General features: G+C 34.6%; 1 protein-coding gene across 1 annotated transcript; it reads right to left on the bottom strand.

Moving 5' to 3' along the window:
• Window positions 1–1,992: 1,992 nt before the first annotated feature.
• Window positions 1,993–23,397, bottom strand: LOC136807480 (exportin-2-like; the record flags this gene model as incomplete). Its single annotated transcript, XM_067064060.1, is given in 21 exon segments — window positions 1,993–2,311; window positions 2,662–2,792; window positions 3,029–3,160; window positions 4,286–4,395; window positions 5,442–5,523; window positions 6,086–6,269; window positions 7,225–7,304; window positions 10,940–11,154; window positions 12,196–12,254; window positions 12,929–13,026; window positions 13,412–13,515; window positions 16,244–16,380; window positions 17,138–17,683; window positions 17,944–18,018; window positions 19,528–19,620; window positions 20,057–20,149; window positions 20,354–20,552; window positions 22,260–22,348; window positions 22,492–22,659; window positions 22,934–23,079; window positions 23,267–23,397. Coding segments are annotated over 21 exon segments (2,901 nt in total). The 3' UTR covers window positions 1,993–2,224.
• Between the last annotated feature and the right edge of the window lie 404 nt (window positions 23,398–23,801).

The raw sequence follows: 23,801 nt of genomic DNA, 5'->3' as shown, positions 1-23,801 counted from the left end.
TCGAAAAAACTAAGCCTCCGTTTTGGGGGCCATTAGAAAAATGTGACTCAACTTTGACTGAAAAAAATCATACAAAAACCTTTATTCTAGAAAATTATCTTTAGGGAAAGAAACTAGACATGTTGAAGCTTAATTCACAATTTGTTATTTGATTGATAGATAGTTTATCACGTGTATTTTGTGACTTACTTTAGGCGTACAAACTTTCGTGAGCAGAAACTTTTGCGATTTTAGCCCTTTTCGCGAAAGTAAATGTCTTTGAAAATTTTTGAGGGGGCAATTCGCGAAAGTTTGTACGCCTAAAGTATTTTATTGGCTAATTTTTCCAGTGAACTGTTATCAGATAGAATAATATCTCACTTTGGCTACTTCATCATCTATTCAGATTCCCTTTGTTAAAGTGATTATTGGTCGTAAAAACAGTTTCTCAAAATCTGATGCGTGGATAGAAATCTCTTTATAAGGGTATGTTTGCACGGTATTTTTCTCAGTTACGAAATTTTAGTTTTGGAAAACGATTGATATTTACAAATCTATTTAATAGTAGGGGGAAATTTGTTCGTTTTTTTGAGGTCGCTCGACTTTTTTAGTCAGAGCACTTGTTATACATTTTTGGAAAGCTAAGGGGTAGGGGAATCAAAATAATTTGGGTGCCAATTTTTTTTCGGACACTTTGGTGTGATTTTCGGACAAATACGACGGTCTCAGGCAAAAATCATAGGGTGAAAAATTAATGAAAATTTTAGCTTGAGAAAACGGAGACCTGTTGTATGTTTTTGGAAAGCTCTCAAAAAATCAAGATTAGCGATACATTGCGAGTATAGGTGATTTCTTTACCTAACTCGAGATATTAATCCTTAAAAACAGTGTTTTTCAGTGTTTTTCCAGCCAGAAACAGCTGTTTTGTCCAGTTTTTCCGCTTTCGGAAGCTCAATATCTCGAGTTAGGTACTGAAATCACTTATACTTGCAATATATCACTAATCTTAATTTGTTGAGAGCTTTCCAAAAATATAAAACAGGTCTCCGTTTTCTCCAGCTAAAATTTTCATTAATTTTTCACCCTATGATTTTTGCCTGAGACCGTCGTATTTGTCCGAAAATCACACCAAAGTGTCCGAAAAAAAAATTGGCACTCAAGTTATTTTGATTCCCCTACCCCTTAGCTTTCCAAAAATGTATAACAAGTGCTTTGACTAAAAAAATCGAGCGATTTTACTAATTTCCCCCTACTATTAGCTTAAAATCTGGAATTTTAGAAGCTGAAATTTAGTGATTCCATCGATTTTAACTCCTAAAATTAAAAAATCCATTTTAGTCAATACGGAAAGAATAACTAATTTAGGTGAAAACTCGACACCCAAATTTATTTTTTTAGAAGTGCGTTTTCAAATAGTTTTCAACACTGGTGAATCTATAAAATGAGCTGATTTCAAATATGTAATTCTTATTTGCATTGAGGGGACCGAAGTGCCCGAAATTTCCAGTTGAAAATAATCAAATTATGTGCATAATTTTTTGAGAATTCAAAAGAATCCAATCAAGCATGAGAAAATATGCAATTAAAATACGATAACAACAAAGAAATGACATTATCATTGCACACGTGCAATTGAATTCCCATTGCAACTAAGGGACCCCTTACAGACACGCTTCATCTTGAGGAAAAAGCATGAATTCATTCTATCTGATAATAATTCTATGATTTTTCATTTATAACGGGCTCGTGTTTAGAAGGTCGTTCTCTTACTTCAGTATTTTATAGAAGATAAGGTGCATCATGAAATTTATTGAAGATATTGTTTGAAGTTTACTATCCTGATTTTCCTGAAAGGAATTAACATATACCCTGGTGACTGCTTAGCGAAGAATCAATAACTTCCGTTTTTACAGTCTGAAGGCTCTTATTAGGTCCCTTAGAGGAGCAAAATAGGAAGAGATCAGAACTCAATCTCTTAAAATTGACAGGTCTATAAAGTGAATTAGCACGTAGTTAATTTTTTCTCTTGAAACATTTCTTTTTTATATTTATTATTTACGGTTTAATAATAAAATCTTCTACTCATTAGCTTTCACTTGTACCCAAACATTATAAGTTCATCCATTCATTCATTCTATTAAAGTTATTCATTATAGTCCTTTGTCTTCCTCCCACATAAACACGAGAACAGAACTAAACATGTAACGCCTCCTGCACAGCTATTCAAATTCGCTCATCTCTTCTCTCAAGAAAGTTGGACTTGAGCTTTCGTTAAGTATCCTTGTAAGAAATTCAAAGCTTCTGGATTGACTGCTTTACAGAGCGGGTTAATCTGAAATGAAATAAGTTTTCGTAATTGATGCAAATAATGACAATAATGAATTAGTATTCTTCATTATGAAAAAAGAAAAAAAAAGTTAAAATGTATTGGAAAAGGATTTTTCTTAACCCATGCGTTCCCAAGTTGTCGTATAGAAAATCGTAACTCGACATCCAAAGATTAGTTTTATATTATAGTGGAAGAAAATCATCTTGGGGTGCGAAAAGATGATGTTGACCTTTATAGTTTGAAGTGCAATTCTTGTACTAAAGAGTTGACAATCTAAATCGCGAAACTCGTCCCGTAAGATTTCAAGTACAATCATGGACTATTTTCACATTTTGAGAAGAAAATTATCATACTTTTCCAGGGTGCGCGGTAGACAAGCGATAAAGTTGTTTGGCCAGGAATTCTTTGGGACAGACAATCTCACTGAAAGGATCGGCATCTTTTTTACTTGCAAAAGCCAACTGTGAAAACGCTGTTTGGTAACCTAGAAAGATATAATATCCATTGCTATCTGTTCATTATATCGGTAATTTAGCATATATCACTATCTCTCAAGTTATGAATAACAAAGAAGGTCGTGCTTAACGAGTTAATACAATAGAAAGAAAAGCAGCAATGACAAATAGATCGAGCTACGAGGAGACCTTAAAGTAAATAGCTAGTGGGAAGGGGGCATTCGGGTCCATACAATAGGGCCCTGGATATGACACGTCTTCGAACCTGGGGTATCCTCCACATCTATGAAGTGTTCATCGGCACCGATAGTTTCATCTTGTGGCAGTTCAAACAGCCCAATCAATGCTTCCAACAATTTCGGCCAATGCTCGATATACATCTCAAACACTGGTGGACCTAAAAGTGATAACACCGAAGCGTTAAAATAAGTACGTCTGATCTGAAGCCTCCTCTTCAGGCGAGAGAGATGTTCTTTATCACTAGATTGTTCACGACATCGCGCACCGTAGCGTAGCACAACGCTCTACCTTTACACTAAAGGCCGGTCTCCACTTGCGCGCACTCTGATCGCACTTTTCGAACAACGCTTCCACGCTATTGGTTAAAAGAAAAGTGAAGCAATTCCATTGGCGCAATCTGACGTAACGGTTGAAAAAAGTTGAAATGTGTTCAACTTTTTTTTCGAGCGCGCGCTACATTTTTATGACGTAATCTTTTTTCCAAGCAAAAAGGATTGAAGCCAAAAGATGCGATCGCAGCGCACGCAAGTGGAGACCGGCTTTAAAGGCCGGCGCAAATGAATCCAACATTTGATCCAACATTATTTCACAGAAAAGTGCCACCAAGGGGTTTTTCGGGTCCCATATCTTCCGAAGAACTTTTCCGTTTGCCTTGAAATCTGACAGCCTTCTTAACCTAAGGTTAAGGTTGAACTACCACTGGTGTAAAAATGAACGTTATAGCATAAGTAGAAAAAAAGCTCAATTTTTGCAATCGCAAATTTAACCGCTAAAAATCGTGAATTTTTCAACCAAAAATACATTCAAATTTAGTGCTTTTGATTCTCTAAAACAAGCAACAAAAAATTTTTCACAATTATATTTGACTATCAAAAGTTTCCACTGCCAATTATATCTGGATAGACTTGAAATGTACTATTTGAAACTATAAACTTCTTTATCTTATAAAATATGAAGTACTCAGCTTTAAGAAAAACTTTTCGTTTAAAGTGAAACTGCAGGCTAAAATACTTTGCTAAGCACCAACCTACATTTTAGGGGACACCAGCACTTTAGGGTACTACACTGTAGCAACAACGATTGCATAATCAAAGCCAATAGATTTTAATAAGAATGAGTAACAAATTGTGAGATATTTGACTGAAAAAGTTCTTCAATCATATCAACCATCAACATGAGACTGATTTAGAAGAGAATTAAAAACTTTATGTCTTTTGTACATTTGAACAAGTGCAGGGGTACAAAAGTTTAAGAGTTTAATGACTTTATATCATACACGTACATTCTGTGAGGATCTTAGTGACACCAACAGCACAAATTTTACGCTCTGTCATTCCACTGACTTTTTGTAGATCTGACACCAAAATTTTCTCAAGCATCATTCCAAAAAGCCTGGAAAAGACAGAAATATAGATATTTATTTACATTTACTTCGTATATGTAATCACATGATAACGAGTGCAATTCGAATATAATTGTAAGAGTGATTTTTTTGTTAATTTTCCGAGTCCGAAAGGACGAGAGAAATTCGAAAAAAAAAATCACAAGTGCAATTTTCGAATTGTGATATGATTACGAGCTAATCGCACAATGACTTTCACTACTTTTTCCCAGTTAGGAAAGTAAATTACAGAAATTACACTGAGAGTTTTATATTTTTCACTTCTCTTTATGTCTTTCTTTTATTGTTGCTTATTGATTTTCTTTCTCACAAAATAAATTTCGAATGCAATTAAAACGTTCGATGTAAAAAAAATGTAAGAAAAAACATTAAAATCAATTTTGTAAACATTGGCGCTGCATTAGAGAGTGTGATTAACGATTAATTGCTCTCTACAGGATGCAATTAACGATTAATTGCTCTCTTTGAGGGCGTGCCAAATAAGAAAAAATAACTCATCGTGCGATTATGCTGGAAATCGAACTCTCTATTTTGCTTCCAAAGTTCCGACGTTTAGCTCAAATCGAGGTTACCTTTTTAAAATATAATATCTCTACTAATATAAATCTGATTATAATAAAATTTGATATTTATAAAGCTAAAATGTCAAATTTTCATTTTTTGATGTACACGTTTTGTATGAGAACTTCTAAAAATTTTCAAGCCTCCGGATGTTCTTAACTTTTTGAGTTTTAAGCCTAAAAATGTTCTTAATATGTTCTTATTTTTAGCATTTTGTGGGTATTTTAGTTCATTTTCCTAAGAAATCGGGTGTTTTTGAGCCCACAAAGCTTTAAAATGTTCTTAACTTGTTATTAACATTTTGGCCACCAAAGCCTTATATAGTTTGTTCTTATTCAAAAAAACGTGTATACTGAAGGTTAGGATTTTGCACTTAATTTTTATTAATTCTTCACGCGCAGCGTCCAAAATAATTGCTATGCGTTAAAGTAGAAAAATTATTAATGAATAATTAAAATAATTAAATAAAGCTTACTTTGGTTGGACATTGTCAATCATTTTTTGGAGATCGGTAGGTGACTTTTTACCAGCAAATATAGAAATGTACACAATGAACCCTGAAATTAAAAAGTGTTGGAAATACAAAAATAATGATAATTTTTTTTCAAGTTTAAGAAAGGAAATAGAAACCTTTTTTTTTACAAAACTATTCATAGATATTCCTTTCGTTTTCTGAAAAAGAGCATTATGCAAGGCTTGTTGAGGCCGGTCTCCACTTTCGCGCGACATGAGCGAAAACCTTTGGACGTTTTTGTAAAGTTATTGGTCGGTTGAAAAATGAAGCAACTCCATTAGTCGAAATTGACCTAACGGAGGAAAAAAGTAGAACTTCCTTCAACTTTTTTTTTGTTCACGCGAAACTTTTTTATGACGTAATCTTTTCTTCAGGCAAAAAAGGTTAAGAAAAAAACTATCTCTCATTTCGCGCGAAAGTGGAGACCGACCTTAAGAAAGAAAAGAAAATAACTCTCCATCTTCAAAACTAGATTTCAGGAAATTTTTCAAATAGGTTATTGGTTTCCCCTGAGAAATTTGAAGGGGTATTTATTACAGAATTGGATCAAGTGATAAAATCCTGATAAAACCGACCAGAAATTTTGCTGCTAAAAATATTGGTACCTTTAACATATTTTGTAGTTTTGGACGTTTGCAAGCGTTGAAAGAGTAGCACAAAAATTTGTTTCATGGATTCGGAGATAGCATTCCATGGCATCAATTCTGTCATGGTGCTGAGTAAATAAAATGCTTCGTGGTCGGTTGAACGAGACGCCAACAACTTTTGAAACACTCCTAATAAAGGGTTCTATAAATCAAAAAATCAAAAAGATCATTGTTGATAATTTGAAATTAAGCCCTGGTAATCAGTGGGACTACCTTAAGTGGATAAATTTTGGCGGGGATTAAATTTGACAAATTTTGACAAAATTCGTCAAAATTCGGCAATTCGCCAAATTAAATCCCCACCAAATTTTTCAAAATTTCCCTTTTGCCTAATTAAATCCCCGCCAAAATTAAAGGAAAATCATGTTTTTAATCGAGAAATTTCAGAAAACTATTTTCGCCTTTCTTAAGCCGACCGTGTATTAACTGTAAACATTTTACAGTGCCGTAGCAACTGGGGGAGCAAGGGGGGGCTATGCCCCCCCCAATAATTTTTTCAAAAATGGTTATTTTGCAAAATGCAAAGTTTTTCTTTTTTAATTTGTCATAATTGTCTTTTAAGTGCATGTTTTGAGTGCATTTTCAAGCAGAGAGCTCAAATTTTCAAAATCCCTCCCCTCGGGCCAAACCATTGTCGGCCCTCGCAGTGTCACAAAACTTTAGCCCCCCCAACAAGAAAATGCTTCCTACGGCACTGTTTTAACAAACTATTCTTACCTTTATAATAGATCTTATTTTTTCTGTTCTGAGCTTTAACAAAACACCCTAATAAAAAACACTTTTTTTGTCTTTCGCCAAATTAAATCCCCGCCAAATTTTACAAAATTGAGCATTCACCAAATTAAATCCCCGCCAAATTTTACAAAATTGAGCATTCACCAAATTAAATCCCCGCCAAATTTTACAAAATTGAGCATTCACCAAATTAAATCCCCGCCAAATTTTACAAAATTGAGCATTCGCCAAATTAAATCCCCGCCAAAAATCGCATTTTGGTCATTCGCCAAATTAAATCCACGCCAAAATTTATCCACTTAAGGTAGTGACTCTACGTTGTAACAAGAAGCCACTTTACTAAAATAATAAAAAGAAATTACCAATTGATTCGATTTAATGATTTCTTCAGGTCCTCGTTTGACGTAAGCTTGTAATAATCTCGTTAGAGCAGGTACGTTGCCTATAGAAATCAAAGTGTTGAGATTATAAAATATAGGCGGTACCCGGCGTCGCACGCCGCTTAAGCTGTAGCTGAACGCACTAAAAGTCTTTCGGATTTTGAAGCTGGTTTAAAAGCACGATAAAATATAAAAAGAAATCCTTTTCAAAGTTTGACTCTAGCCCTCCCCCGGGTGTCTTATCTTTTAACCATATTTGGATTGTTTACTGTCTCCGTGACGTATTTTTTTGTTTAAGTAAAAAATTATCTGAAAGAGCATCGTTATTAAAACTACACCGTACCGGAGTCGTCCGAAACGACTCTGCAAGTAGATATATTTCTCGCTTCGCCCGCGTTGAATATGCCGTCCAGCTTTCGATAATTTGAAATAATTGTATGTAATGGTAGAGGAGTGAAATGCAGAAATGACAATTCTTCAGGAAAAAGCGGAAAAGCCACAAAGAATAGTGCAACTCTTTGTTTTTATCAGATTTCAAAAAATAAATAAGTTAATTCTAAATTGCTTTTTTAAATCCTTCTCATAACCTTTTGAATTTAAACATGTAAAATGGCGTACACACTTTTTTGACAGTAAGGACGAATTTTTTTTATATGAAGAAAGAGGTTGACTAATTTTCCTTTTGCTTTTTAACGCACTTTGAATGCTGTTGCAGTTCGACATACGACAAACTCTTTCATTTTTATGTTTTGATTTACATTTGAAATGTTCATTTCTATAAAAGGAATTTTGTTTTGTTTTGAAAAGAATTCGAATGTTATTAATAAATACGATCGTTAGGTATTTTTATTAGGTAGGTATTCATTTTAGGTATTTCTATTTAGCATCAGTGTGTAAAATTTCACGAAAAATATTAAGTACAGCTCGAGAAATTCAAGAAAAACCGTTTTTCCGGCGATAATCGGCTGTTCCGGCGATTTTAAGAAAGTTCAGACTTCAAAAATCAGTTTGACAATTGAATCATGCTTGATGGTGGGCATTGTTATCAATGATGTTTTTGTGTGAAAAAACAAAGAACTATTAGGAAAAAGTCCAATGAAAATCTGCAAAAACGAAAAACAAAATTTTTCTCAAAAATCCGAATCGGCCACATTTTGGGCATCGCTAATACCCATCTCTGTGCAAACAAGTGATACTTTGATGGACCTACCTGGATTATGCATTTAACACATTTATAATTGATATCTACGTGACGTGACCATTAAACAATCATTCAGAACACAAATAGTGACGATCTATTAAAATTAGTCGTTTATTTCTTATAAAAAACGTTTAGAAACCAAAATTTCATGCTCTTGAAATGTTCTTTCATATTCAAGATTTCGTGAGCAAAAAAACATCTCCAAAAAATTGAGTATTTTGGCTAAGAACATTAATGTATGTTTATTAATAGTAATTCTTATTGATAAAGATGCTTTTTTTGAGCTGAAAAATTCATTTTTTACAAAAGTCTGCTTGAGCCATCTTTTATCTACTGTCATACAAAAAATCAGAAAAAAACAATGGTCCAAATATTTCACCAAGTCCAAAAAACCCTTTTATGGCGGTTTTTTTAGCTGAAATATACCCCAAAATTTTTTCTCCAAAAATCGGGCTCCGTCACATTTGAGGGTTTATAATTATGCATCTTTATGCAAAAAATCGTAGAAAATGAAAGAGCCAATCAATCTAATACCTAAGTAATTGATAATGTGCTTATAAAAAATATCGAATTTGGCCAGTTTTTCTATAAAGACATGCCAAACAACCAAAATTTCCTGTCCAAACACTCGTGAGAAAAGAAAAACATCTATCTCATAACTGCTCATAAAAAAATTGAGTAATTTGACTAAGAACATTGATGTATGCTTATTAATAGTGATTCTTATAGATAACCATGCGTTTTTTGAGCCAACTTTTTTTTTTTGCAAAAATCTGCTTAAGCCATCTTTTACCTATGATGGTACCCTACTTTTATGCAAAAAATTAGAAAAAATTAATGATCCAATTTTTCACAAAGTCCAAAAAACCTGTTTTTTAACCGTTTTTTGGCCCAAATTTGCCCAAAACATTTTTTTTCGAAAATCAGGTTCTGTCACATTCAAGGGTTTATAGTTATGCATCTTTGTGTAAAAAATCATAAAGAATGAAAGAGCCAATCTCGAGAAAAGCCAATACCTAAGTAATTGATAATGTGCTTATAAGAAAATATCGAGTTTGGCCAGTTTTTCTATAAAAACACGCCAAGCAACCCAAATTTCCTGTCTAAACACACATATTCTTCAAAAGTAAGCCCTCTTGAGCAGAAAAAACATCTATCTCATAAAAAAATTGAATAATTTGACTAAGAACATCGATGTATGCTTATTAATAGTGATTCTTATAGATAAACATGCGTTTTTTGAGCCAACAAAATTTTTTTGAAAAAATCTGCTTGAGCCATCTTATACCTATGATGGTACCCTACTTTCGTGCAAAAAATCAGAAAAAATTAATGATCCAATTTTTCACAAAGTCCAAAAAACCCGTTTTTTAGCCGTTTTTTGGCCGTTTTTTGGCCCAAATTTGCCCCAAAAATTTTTTTTTCGAAAATCGGGCTCCCTCACATTTCAAGGGTTTATAGTTATGCATCTTTGTGTAAAAAATCATAAAGAATGAAAGAGCCAATCTCGAGAAAAGTCAATGCCTAAGTAACTGATAATGTGCTTATAAAAAAATATCGAATTTAGCCAGTTTTTCTATAAAAACACGCCAAGCAACCCAAATTTCCTGTCTAAACACACATATTCTTCAAAAGTAAGCCCTCTTGAGCAGAAAAAAAACATCTATCTCATAAAAAAATTGAGTAATTTGACTAAGAACATCGACGTATGCTTATTAATAGTGATTCTTATAGATAAACATGCGTTTTTTGAGCCAATAAAATTTTTTTGAAATAATCTGCTTGAGCCATCTTATACCTATGATGGTACCCTACTTTCGTGCAAAAAATCAGAAAAAATTAATGATCCAATTTTTCACAAAGTCCAAAAAACCCGTTTTTTAGCCGTTTTTTGGCCCAAATTTGCCCCCAAAATTTTTTTTTCGAAAATCGGGCTCCGTCACATTTTGGGCATTGCCATTTTGCATCATTGTGCAAAAAATCAGAAAAAACTAATGAGCCAATCTCGAGAAAAGCTGGTAACTAACGGACGGACAGACGGACAAAGGTTGATTTATAGGACCTCCACCGGGGTAGGTCCAAAAATCGGAAAAGACCAATGGTGAAATCTCGAGAAAATGCCAAAAAAAACGGTTTTTCCGGCATATTTCTGGCATTTTCAGCCGGCAAATTTTTGGGTATTGCCATTTTGCATCATTGTGCAAAAAATCAGAAAAAACTTATGAACGAACGAACGAACGAACGAACACGGGTTAATTTATAGGACCTCAACCGGGATAGGTCCAAAAAGACTACAATTCAAAGAGTTCTTCGTCATATTGTAATACACACTTTAATGAAAAGGACTTTTTGGCAAGGATATTTTGAATATTATTTTTCATCTTTTCAAAAAATCTAATCCCCTGCCGAGAATAGCTCACTAATCTGATACGGTTTTCCAAGGCAATTAATATGTGATTTAAAATTGGCGTGAATTAAAATTGACAAAAACTTTACCTTGTCTTTCCCACAAGACAGGCTGCAACAATAGCGGAAAGAGATCCATATAAGGTCCTTGAACACCTTGCTCGCGAGTTTCCAAAGTCAAAGATAACACTTGAAATACGTAAGGTAAGAATTCTGTGACGTCATTCATCAAAATGATTTGCACAACAGGGAAAATGGTCTCCTCGATGACCGCGATACCAGGTTTGTTTGTTTTACCGACTCCCCTGGAAACGATAACAGAAAAGTCAAGATTTTTGCTTCTTAGAAAATAAATTAATTTTGACTGGCCATTTTGTACAGTATTAAAAACAGAGGATTGGCTGAAACCATTTGGAAGTTATGTAGTTACGCCCATAGATATCTTATATAAAGCACTAAGTGAAACATAAAAGCCTTGTGATGTGTGGGTGCATTTCACTAGTCCGACACTTTCTAGTCATACAACAAAACAGGCCGAATACAGACGAGATGGAATCAGCCCGGAAGTGTGTCTACTCCGACTGCTTTTTTTGTCCGTAAATAGTCGTACGATCTCTTATATTTGTTCTGGCGGCTAAACCAAACTAAGGCGCCTAATAAATCAAAATTTCCTCACTCCTCGTCTCTTCAAATTGTTTTTTACCACAAACACTTTTTACCACTTATTGGTGAACCTTCTCCCTCTGACATAAAATAACATTTTCAAATGCGATTAGAAAAAATAAATTTGTTTAAGCCTTCAATTTAGCCTGTACAAGACGGACACGGCCTCTGCCTTGATAACGAAGTGATAAAAATTAGCATGGTTGGTTAGTCAGACAGGCTTCTAACGTTTTTACTCAAATATTTATTCTTTTTATTTTATCACTTGTTGTCGGACAACATCTATTTCGGAAAACTGGCCAAACCTTCGATTGCATTGTCGGACTTTTTAGCGGTCGGACTAGAAAGTGTCGGACTTCTGAAGACTCCCCTGATGTGAAACCAAATCAAAATAAAATTTAACACATATTTTCCAAACAACGGCAGGTAAAGCAAAATAATGCGCCATTTTTGCTGAAAGTAGGTCACAGTAGGTCACAGTTCGGCAATTTATTCGACCAAGCAAAAAAACCTGAATGGCGCGAAGTGACGATAAGAAAGATAGGCTTGATTGATCAAGTTGCCGGCACCGAACTATGGTCTACTCATCAAATATGGCCGATTATTTTGATTCAAATAGGGACTATAGCTCTATCTAGTTTTTTTATATAAGATATCAGTTACAACCCTCACCAACTCCTTACCTGATGAGCGTGCAAATGGATTCGAATAAATAATGGTTGAACTGTGGCTTGCTCGGGTTCTAAAAAATATTTTGTCACAAGTCAAGTTACAAATTAAATAAAATATAAGTAGATTGATTCGTGTAATACGATGTAATACGGAATAAAAGGTGTTATACGATAACACGATAACTATAGACTACATAATAAGATCATTCTGTATGTGTCTTGTCACTAAAGCTTGTCTCGATATAATCTTTCACAATGATTATTCCATCGAAAGGTATGGTCTAAAGTTTTTCACTGATTGACTTTTAAAACCATCAAAAACAGAGCCCCTTTTTCAAGTCAACAAGGCCAAAGTTGTATTTTTTGACCGAGTAAATAATTATCTTTTTTTTCTCGCATTTATGACCATAGAGTACACCTCATAGTTGACTTGCTAAGCTTCACCTAAAATAAGAGGCCTTCCTTTCTTTCATTCATTTTAACTTTATCTCCAAGAAGTAGCGAAGCATTTTCAAACTACGAAACAACGTTTTTGAGTCTTATTCTTTTATCAATTGAGGCCTGTATAATAAACAACAGGCTAAAAAGGAACTCAAAGCCAGAAAAAAATATACAAACAAAAGGTATGTTGTGAAATATAAAACTTAACAAAAGGTCAAACCAATAAGACGGGACCAGCGTTTTCTTATACGGACTATGGTGCGAATGATGAAAATGTTGGTGTTAAATATTTTTTTGTCATTACCTTGCTAACTTCCGCTAGTTTATTTGCCAGACTTGTGATAATGTCTTTAATATAAGGCGCAATGCTGTCTTGCAACGTTGTACAAACTCGCATTATCGCTGAAATGACGTAAAGAAAAATATATGTAAGAAAGTCCTGGAATCGTTTTCAACTCAACGAAGCCATTCACAGACACACGAATCGCGGCAAGCCCACTAAATAATATAGGTGCTAATGTTTGCACTAAGAAGGTTGCTACCAATATTTCAAATCATGTTAAAAATCTGTTTTCTGTAAAATTAAAGCACTCCAGAGAAGAAGCAATGAACTTTATTAAACTCGTTATTCAAAGCAGGTGGCTCACCTTCTGACTCGAAGTTCCAAAAATTAATAACATAATGAGGTCACCTCTGGCATCGCTAATTGCCAATTGCCCAAGGTGTTGGGATCACGTAAAAGAATGAGCACTTACTTAATATTGAGAGGATGTGAAAGAAGATATACCTTTCATGATGTATTCATTTTCAGAAGATCCAGGGAACGAAAGAGCGCCGAAAAGGTTGAGGAAGAGTTCTTTGTTTATTGGTAACACATCGTTGGGCGTTATGCTAGATGAAGAGGAGAATAAAACATTTACAATCTGTTTCAATATTCTGAAAGATAAAAGGCGTTTCTTTAAAATATTTGCTGCTTTTGTATCTACCAAGAAGATTTTTCGTTTAAAACTATGATGAAGATGAGTAAAATTTTCTAAATTCGATGACGTCATAAATAATGGTACGTCATCATTCAAAAAAATCTGGTTTTTAAATTAAATTGTCAATATCACGTGTCAAAATTTGAATATGATTGGATAAATGGTTTAAAAGTTATCAGTATTTTACAATTTTGAGTTTTAAGCGTTCAAATTCTTTCAAAAATCTTCTCCGAGATATACACAAAAGATCATCAGCGTGGTAGATTCTACACACCTCCCTTGGGCTAATAGGGTTAAAAAGACCAAACTACTCTGTTCATTATTTATTTATTTTATTATTTATTTATTAAAGGATTTACAGTCATGATCTTGAATCGTAACGTAACGGGTGCTTTATCCATGCCTGAGTCAGTTCTTCTTTAAATGCTTTGATTGACTTAGCATTAACAACATTTTTTGGGAGCTGGTTCCACGCCGATATGCATCTATAATAAAATGATTTTGTTTGCACACCCCTTAATCCATCATCTGAGAAATTAGGGATCAATTCGTAATCATGTTTACGATGGGGACGAGTTCGGCGAGAAAGCTTTTTGACGATGGTATTTTTGTCATAGAAGTGAAGGTGCTTGTATATTTGAACCATGTCGCCAAATTGTCTCCTAAATTCAAGAGATGGTAAGTCCAGTTTTCGCAGGCGCTGCTCGTATGTTAAATTTCGTAGACGACGTACCATTCTTGTTGCACGCCTTTGAACCCCTTCAAGTAGGTTGACGTGCTTACGCAATCTAGGTGACCATACAGATTGAGCATATTCCAAATGAGGTCGAACAAAGGTGGTATACAGTGTGTAAAGTGTCCTGGGACATAATTCCTCGAAGCCTCTTCTGATCACACCGAGAATTGAGTTTGCTTTCTTGACCTGTTTCGATATGTGCTCTTCAAAGGTAATAGCGGAGTCGATCAGCACACCTAGATCCTTTTCAAGGGAAACGCGTTCAAGTTGGTTTCCATCTAACGAGTATGGGTGTGCATGGATGATGTTCTCGAATTTCCCGAGAGTTAGTACATGGCATTTATCTGGATGGAATTTTAAAAGCCATTTTCTCGACCAATTTTCCAGTTCATTGATGTCCTGTTGGATTGTCAAAGAATCCTCGATTGAGTTGATCTCTTTGACTATCTTCGTATCATCGGCAAATAGTAAAATAGATGAGACGACGTTTTGTCCGGGAGGTCATTGATATAGATAACAAAGAGAAGTGGTCCAAGGACACTTCCTTGAGGAATACCACTTACAACGGAGTTTGTACTTGATCGAGTTTGATCGACCTTTACGAGTTGCTTTCTGTCTGTCAAGAAAGACTCTATCCATCGTAGACAGTTACTTGATATTCCATATCCTTCAAGTTTCTTCAGCAAGCGACGGTAGGGAACAGTATCGAAGGCTTTAGCAAAATCGAAATATATCGTATCAACTACTTTACCATTAGCAATGCTTTAGCAGCACTTATCCAAGTAGTTCAGGAGTTGAGTAACTGTTGATCGGTGACTGATGAAGCCGTATTGTTTATTTGACAATATTTTTGATTTGTAGATGCTCATGATATGCCTCCTTAGAAATGATTCCATCAATTTAAACAACTGATGTCAGGCTGACTGGTCTATAGTTATTGCTAGATTTTGAGCACCCTTGTTTTGTAAATTGGCGAAACGTAAGCCATCTTCCATTCTTTCGGTATGATTCCACACGACAAGGTTTTATTCATTATGATCGCCAAAGGCTCGGCTACGTGGTCGACTAATTCTACCAACATTTTGGGATGAATTTCATCTGGACCAAAGGATTTGTTGGTGTCAATCAGTTTTATCTGTTTCTTCATCATCTCCTCGGTGACGAATAGATCACTAATCTTCTTATCTGTTCGTGCAGGGAAGTCTGATAATTCACCCTCTGGCTCATCAGTAAAGACACTGCAAAACTGCTTTTGCAAGATGTTTGCCTTCTCGTGGTCGTCATGTTTAAGAGACGATTTATCGTCAGGGTTCTGAAGAAGTGGCGAAACTCCACTTGTTGATTTGAGTTTACTTCTTACGTGAGACCAAAAGATCTTAGGTTTCTCTTTGGATTTGTCAGAGATACTCTTCTCATATGCCCGATGTGCCTTCACCAGCATTCGATTTACTCTATTCCTTGCGAGTACATAGTTGGCGCGGTGATGATCTCGGTAGAGAGGTGAAGATCTTAACCACCTTCTATTCAGCAATTTCTTTCTCTCGATTTCATCTCGCAGGTCCTTTTTTATAGGGATTTTGCCTTTATTCTTCCAAAAGCTGTTACCTACTTTTTTCAGTGGTACAAACCTATTTCTGAGGTCGAGTATAGCTTCTTTGAAAGTTTTCCAAAGATCATTACTTGTTGTATATTGAGAGCAAAAAGAAAACATTTCCCAACAAGACCCCTTATATTAAACGCAGTCTCGTATTTTACGTGTAAAATATAAAATACGGGAAATATCGTTTTTCGTTGGCTATAATAATTACAATAAACTGAACCCCCCAAGACTAATCAGTCAAATGACAAAACTTTCAAAGTATAACGAACGAACGAACGTATGATGAAATGTCGAATAGCTTACACATTAGTCGTATTGGCAGCACGAACCATGAGTAGTCTTTCGATTGCATTCGCAGCGTATGAATGAACAACATTGATATTCGTCTTCAGTAAATTGACCATATATCCAAGTGATTTGAGTAGCACCTCTCGCGGAAGCTAAGATTGAAGACATAAGGAGCATGCGGCATAAACAAGAAAAAGGAACATGTAAAATTTGTTGTGTTTGCTAAACAGATTTGAATTATTTGAATTTGCCGAATGGGCTATCTTTGAAAGCAATATATGGCATTGCTGGGAATACGGAAAAAACCGATCTCAATAAATACTTCTCGGCATAGTGTGCAGAGGGGTCTGAACCCCCCCCCATTTTTATTTCACCCCCCTATATGTGTATCCCGCCTATTTAAAAAAATTTCGAACTCGCGCTATTTTCAGCAGCAGTCCACCAGTCATTCAAAACCAAAAACATTGAAATTTGTATTAAAAAATATAAGAAAAAAGAGTTTAACATGGCACCGCAGGCGAAAATTTAGCTATCTACACTTGTCTTTTAGTTGTCCCACACCATAGATATTTGGTGTGGGACAATATAAAAGACAATTTAATATAAAGACAGTATAAAATAGGATAGATATTTTGACCAAAAGTTGTTATCCCCCTATTTTTACTTGACCCCCCCCCCCCCTAAAATCTCAAACCCCCTATTGTATTCGGAAATTCTCCTATCCCCCCTATAAAGAACTTCTGGAAAAGTTGGATCCCCCCTTAAAAAAGAGGGGGGGGGGTTCACACTGTGTCATGATAAATCAACATCTTTGCGTACCTCTTTTCAAAAAGAAATAATTACTTCACAATATTTTAGGTAAGACATTGTCCTTTTTTAAGGTGTTGAAAAAGATCTTTAGTGACTTACCACACTACGAAATGTAATGACGTATTTTATAGCATCAGCCTTCAGTACAGGGTATTGATCAACATCCGACGCACTCAAATCAGGTTCTATTTGTGTCTTATAAAAGTCTTCTAAATTTACAAGCTGGTTTGTCTCAGTGGTTCCATGTTTTGCGGTCGATTTCTTTGTAGCTAATGAAGTCACAATGTAGATACAAGCGTCTTTCGCTTTCCAGTTCGATTGTGGGTTCGATTGATATTGTGATAAAAGTTGGTTCACATAAGCAGAGAATATATTAGTTACTTCTTGTTCGTAAAATTTACATAGCCCTCTGACAAGATCACATGCAGATCTTCTACGAGTATCAATATCCGAGCCTTCAATATCTTTCCTGATGTATTCTTCAGGATTATCTTCGAACAGTTCCTCATCAGCATCACGAAACATCATGTTAGGTACAATGACATTTTGACAAATACTTTGTAATGTGTCTTCAGCTTTGAAAATGTCTTTGTAATGAGGACGCTCACAAACGGACGCCAAGAATTGGATGGCATTACTGACCAGCTAAAAAATCATTGTTATTGTTTATTCATAATGTATTTTCAAATTCTAGGATGGAAAGCGACGAAGCTGTCCTTAATTAAAGTAAGGTTTTATGAGAAAGTGCTAAAAATAAAAGAATTTTGTTGAGAGTACATTTCTCTGTAGTTGTGTCCACAAAATTTATCTTTCCGTAGATCTATCAAGTTAGATACGGATTCATTCACACAGGCTAAATAGGTCAAAAAAGGAAAGAGTTGGAGGTAAAAAATTATAAATCTTACCAAATCATTTTTGATGTTGCTATCAGTAGAGGTCAATAGGTTCCAGATAGCTTGTACAAAGTTTGGAAGGTATTCCTAAAACATTTATAAATCAGGGTAAACTACCGAACTTTTATATAAACCCTACAGGCACTTTCTCAATCCCAGCCAACCAAAAATCTTTGATCAGAGTTTTATGAAGAATGTGGGTATAAATTCACCAAGAGTGATTTGCTTTCCCTTTTGTGATGTAGCGCCGTTAGACGTTAGACTATGTTTTGACACTACAATGGCTTCTTTTCGGGTACCAATTTCAAAAAAACTCCGAGCAAAGAGATGGTATTATGTGTCATGGTGGATTTATGATCTATCATTTTATAACTATTGCTATAGTAACAAACTCTATAGCCATCTTATTCAGCATTTAATCATATGATGCTTGGTGAATGAATTTAAAACACTTCTATGTTTGGGCTGACAGAGTGGAGAGCTTGCAAAGCTTAACGATCATATCGAGGAAGCATGTAGACATTTTAGTTTTGTACGGGAACGAGGAACGTTGCTGCCCATGAGTCGATTGAGAGATGGCCTTTGGATGGAGCTATGAGGAAGCTACAGGTATCTCTAGACATTCTAAGTCGATCAATCGTTCAATGATCTCATGGCAATTACTGTAAATTGCATTTGAATACATTTTTCAATCTCTAATTGTCATCTTTTATTTACTGAAGAAGTCAACACCGGATTTGTCGCTAATTACATCTTGTGTCAGTTGATGTTTGTGCCCTGAATTCTACAATGCCCAAAAAGCTAGCCCCTTCCTCCAACGTTGGGGTCCATATATAAATTTGTTGTTATCAGAGAGACAGTTTCTCTTGTCCCCGCAGGGGGGGGCACGCAGTTACTACAAGACATGATGTGTAGTAAGTGCTTTTTCAACACTTTTTTTCAGGACCACCACCCATTGCAGTTACTACACCTTGGTAGTAACTGTTTTCAGAAAAGATTTCCAGGTACCACCCCTGTTTTTGAGTGATATCATCAAAAACATCCTCGAAATTACCCTAAATTGCGATTATTTTTCAACCTAAAGCCATTCTTGTGCTAGATTTTCTTTTAATTTACTTGGTTAACAGCTGTTGAGAACATTTTAATGATAATTAGGGAAAGTATAATTTCAAAGTTGGGTCTGAGAAAAATTTCAATTTTTTTTTCGTCCATTTATAACAAAAATATTTTTTTTAACAAAGAATTTTTTAACAAAAAAATTCATTTTTTGTGAAAAATTTTGAAAGTTCTTTAAAAAGAATTAAAATATAAGCACTTACTACACCAAAAGTGCTAGTTTTAGTGTTCGGCACCACCCCCAAACAGCAGTTACTACACTGTGTAGTAACTGTTTTCATAACTTCTGAATACAGTACCACCACGGTAGTAAGTGTCATACTGTCTTGTAGTAACTGTGCCCCCCCCTGGTCCCCGTGACAATAGCTTATTCTAGGGTTTATAAAGGTCAGTGGGGTAAACAAAAAAGTGTGAGTAGAAAGTATGACCAATTTAAGAAATTCTAACAAATTTTCTAAAAAGAAATGTACCACAACATACCTGAAATTCTTCATCGTATTTTTGAGCATACATCGCTACATTGTCACAAATTTGTGAACGAATCTTCTCGATTGGACCGGCCTCATTGGAATCCTTAACAAAAGTAGTAGTACCCTTAACACTCACTGATCGGCTTGGTGTGTGTTATTCCCTTAAGGGTTTTACCTAGTATAATAAGCATGAAACTGAGGGGTGTAAGCCAATAGATCTTATCGGAGTTTTTGATTTTTCTAAAAAAGCAATGCATTGTGGGATTGTGTTTCGAGTGTATTACAATAGAAATCTCTTAGGAATTCCTCGAGGGAATTCTATTGTAATACACTCGAAACAATCCCACAATGCATCGCTTTTTTAGAAAAATCAAAAACTCCAATAAGGTCTATCAAGTACGTCTTACCTGAAATTTCCAAGGAAAAGCCTATACTATCCAAAGCCAAAACACTCATATTCCTGTGACACAACTTGGCTTATCCAGCATTTTTAAAGCTTCGATGAAGTCACCTCATAATACGCTGAAACAGGATTTTACCTTGTCAATGAGATGCGAGAAATCTGACACCATTAACATGTGGAAAGGCTCCATCCATCTTCTGATGTTATCTTCGAAAAACTCTGGTAGGTCCTACGAGGAAAAGGATAAGTAAAATGTGACCAAAACCATCAGCATTAAGAAAAAGCAAGAATATAAGAGACTTCTACCTCTTCCCAAGTATGAATAAACCATAACCTAAGTCAGAGATCAGTGAATAGGATGTAGAGAATACAGATGTACCAGGGAAAAAATATGCAGCTATGTATACCGATTTAAAATTGAATACCATTTTACCTGATAATTCAAACTGTAGAAAACTTTGCAGATCATGACCAGCACCTCGAATACTTCTTTTTGTAAGGTAGGATTTGAAGCAGTTTCAGTGACCCTTTTAATCATGCCCTCAAACAAGTCCAACAATGGTGATGCGAAATGATCTAAGACAAACTTGAGCTCAACCCAGAGAGCTTGTGACTTGAACTCATATCGAAACCTAAATGGGAAAAAAGGTTTCTGTTAGAAAATCTCTAACATTTATTAACAGCTTTGAAATTAGAAATAAATAGTTGAATTCTAAGGCGAGACCAATTTAATTTGTTGTTCTACGGGCCCGACCTACCCTATTTTTCCTAAAATCAAAAAAATAATAATATTGAATTTCCAATACAATATATTTTACACACTACTTATTTGTAAGAATCAAATTTGAATAAAGCTGAAAATTAATTCAAGTAATTGAAAATTTTAGAAAATCAAGCATTCCATACACTAAGATTTATTATGATCTTCATCGAAGATAAAAAAAGTGAATTTTTGAACCAGATATTTTTTGGAAAACATTTTCGGTACTTTACCAACCCTGATAAATGAAAAATTAAATTTTTATTTTACCGACCGACCGACCGACCGACCCATATTTTGCTAACGATCTGCATCGTAGAACAACAAATTAAATTGGTCTCGAAGTAACTATTCATTCTAATTTAAAGTATATGTTTGAAAATAATTCTAATTTAAAGTATACCGGGTGCACCAAAAAAAAGTATACAACTTTGTCGAGATATTGTGAGCTTCAGGATTTAAATTTTTTGTTCATTCTTTTTTTATCGCATAGAGGATGCTCTAACTTGAATTTTGAGCTATCATACATTAGGTTTGAAAAAGTAATTCGAAAATTATTTCAAAAAAACTGACTTTTTTTTAATGTCGAAATTTCAAAAAATCATCAAAAACAGCGAGCAAACTTTTCTCTTGGCACTTACCTACTTTACACATAAAAATACCGAAAAATGCAACTGTGTTCGTCAAAACTCGTTACGGAATTTAAGAATATGGTAAAACAAGCTATTCCCATGTGGAAAAATATTTTTAGTAAAGCTGAAATTTTTTTTTTGGAAATCTCCAAGAGAGGTGTTGTGTGCTACGTGAGAAAATTTTTGAAAAAATAAACCATCATTTCTCAACTAGTTGTTCAAAGAACTTGGGTCTGCATTGAGTTTGCTGGTGTTGGAAATATTCATGACGTGTAAATAAGATGGACAAACCGTTGGCAAAATATAAGCTAGGAGAAAAAAGAATAAAAAAGACAATGAAATTGTGTTTTTTTCATTTTGTCTTATTTATAGCGTGATTGCTACTTTTAATGATTTTTTGAAATTTCGACATGGAAAAAAAGTCAGTTTTTTGGAAATAACCTTCGAACTACTTTTTCAAATTTAATGTATAATAGCTCAAAATTCAAGTTAGAGCATCCTCTATACAATTAAAAAAGAATGAACAAAAAATATAAATCCTGAAGCTCAAAATATCTCCACAAACCTGTATACTTTTTTTTGGTGCACCCGGTATGTTTGAAAATAATTGTTTAAATGACTAAAGGTTCGATCTCAAAATTAGTACCTTGCAAAATTTGAAGTTTTACTGTGGTGGTCATCTTTGAGATTGAGATTGACCTTTTTACATGTAGAGGAATAGTCACTGTTTTCATATGACAAAAAGTCCCTTCTCAAAGGCAGAACAGAATCGCAAGATTATCAATTTCCCAAGACACTTATTTTGAGATTGAGCCTTTAGTCATGTGAACGACGAGTGAACATAGTGTTTGATAATTATTAAAGTTTTTATTAATTGCAACAAATAGCAATGTAGGTACACATTCTACGGTAAAAAAAAAATCAATGGATGATCAGATAAGAAAAACCTTTTGAACAGTGAGTGCGCAGTTTGTAAAACACCATCCACAACTTTGAGATTCATGTCAGTTGACACTTTCATATAACCAGTCAAATTCTAGAATTGAGAAAACGAATGACATAGAAAGAGTATTCTCTAGTACAACCATATAAACTTTACCATCTCAGCAAAATTGAATCCTTTGTTTTCAATAAAAGTTTGTTTAGTTAAATTTTCTATGTAAAGAACTGACAGCTTACTCCAAGAAGATCATTCCATTTTTCAGGAAAATCTTCCCTTCCGATGATACTAATTGCTTCACTGAGTTGTCTTTGTATAGAATCAGGACTCTTCAACATCAACTCCACAATGTTTGTTTTGATGAGTGTGCGATCATTTTCTGAAATCTTGTTTTGTTCACCCTCGATCTGAATCCAAAAGTCAAATGTAGTCATAAATTAGTACTGGGAACATGAAAAAACCAAAAAGTTTATGAATATTAGAATATTTTGCAAGTTTGCATTATGACCATCAAGAAAAAAAAACTACAAAAAATTTCTTATTGATGAATAAACATGCTTGAAAGTTATTACAAGACCAGAAAGGTTTCAGACCCCTACAAAAAACATTCAAAATAGTATAGTTAATTAATAGACAATTAAATGTTGGCAAGAAATAGTCTCAGAGTCTACTATCCCCTACCATTCTCCAATTCTTTTTAACAAAATTCTTGAATGTAATTGCAGCTGCCACACGGACCACATCATCAGCTCCTTCTGCAGTCAACAAGTGTAATAAAGATAATCCATAGTTTGGTGTACTGTCTGCTGAGTCCAGATATTTCTCAGCTAAAATCAGAATAAAGATAATCATCCATAACTACGTGGTAAATACTTACTAAGGTAATTTCCATTTTCACCTTGCCAGCCTGGAAAATGAACCAGAATTTCAGCTCTTATCATTTCAAAAACAAACCCGAAACAGAGACCTTCGAAATATATTTCTTACTGGAATGAACGTATTCAGAATGTATACCTTCTTTCCTTTTCGCATTGTCATTATCCAAAGTACATTTCAAAACTTCAGAAAGTTGTGCAAGATCAGCCATTCTATTATTTTGTAAACAATGAACCACCAGTTAATATTGTAGTTATTTTATGAATTATCTAAAATTGTTTGAAACAAGCAAGTTATTTGGTAGAATAGTAAATGAATAGTACTAAAAACGTAATACTTGCTGATGTTTACACGTTTTAATGAAATGAATATTGAACAGATGACCTGAACATCCATGAACCGAAATGTTTTTATTCATATTTTATTCATGACAGACCTACTGTTACCAGGGGAACAACAGAACAAAAGAGAAACACATTCACATAGAAGTGGAGCCTCGTCAAAGGAGGGTTGGGGTTAACCCTATTAGCCCCAAGGGAGAGGGCAGGGGAGGGGTAGAATCTACCACGCTGTTGTTCTTTGTGTATATCTTTAAGAAAGGTTTTTGAAATGATTTGAAACTTTCTGTCTTTTAGTAAAACTTTATTAAGAGTCATAGGTGCCAACTCTCACG

This window comes from Clytia hemisphaerica, unplaced genomic scaffold (genome assembly GCF_902728285.1).
Source record: "Clytia hemisphaerica strain Z4C2 unplaced genomic scaffold, Clytia hemisphaerica genome assembly, whole genome shotgun sequence".
Lineage (NCBI taxonomy): Eukaryota > Metazoa > Cnidaria > Hydrozoa > Leptothecata > Clytiidae > Clytia > Clytia hemisphaerica.
This window is presented reverse-complemented; position numbering and strand designations above follow the sequence as displayed.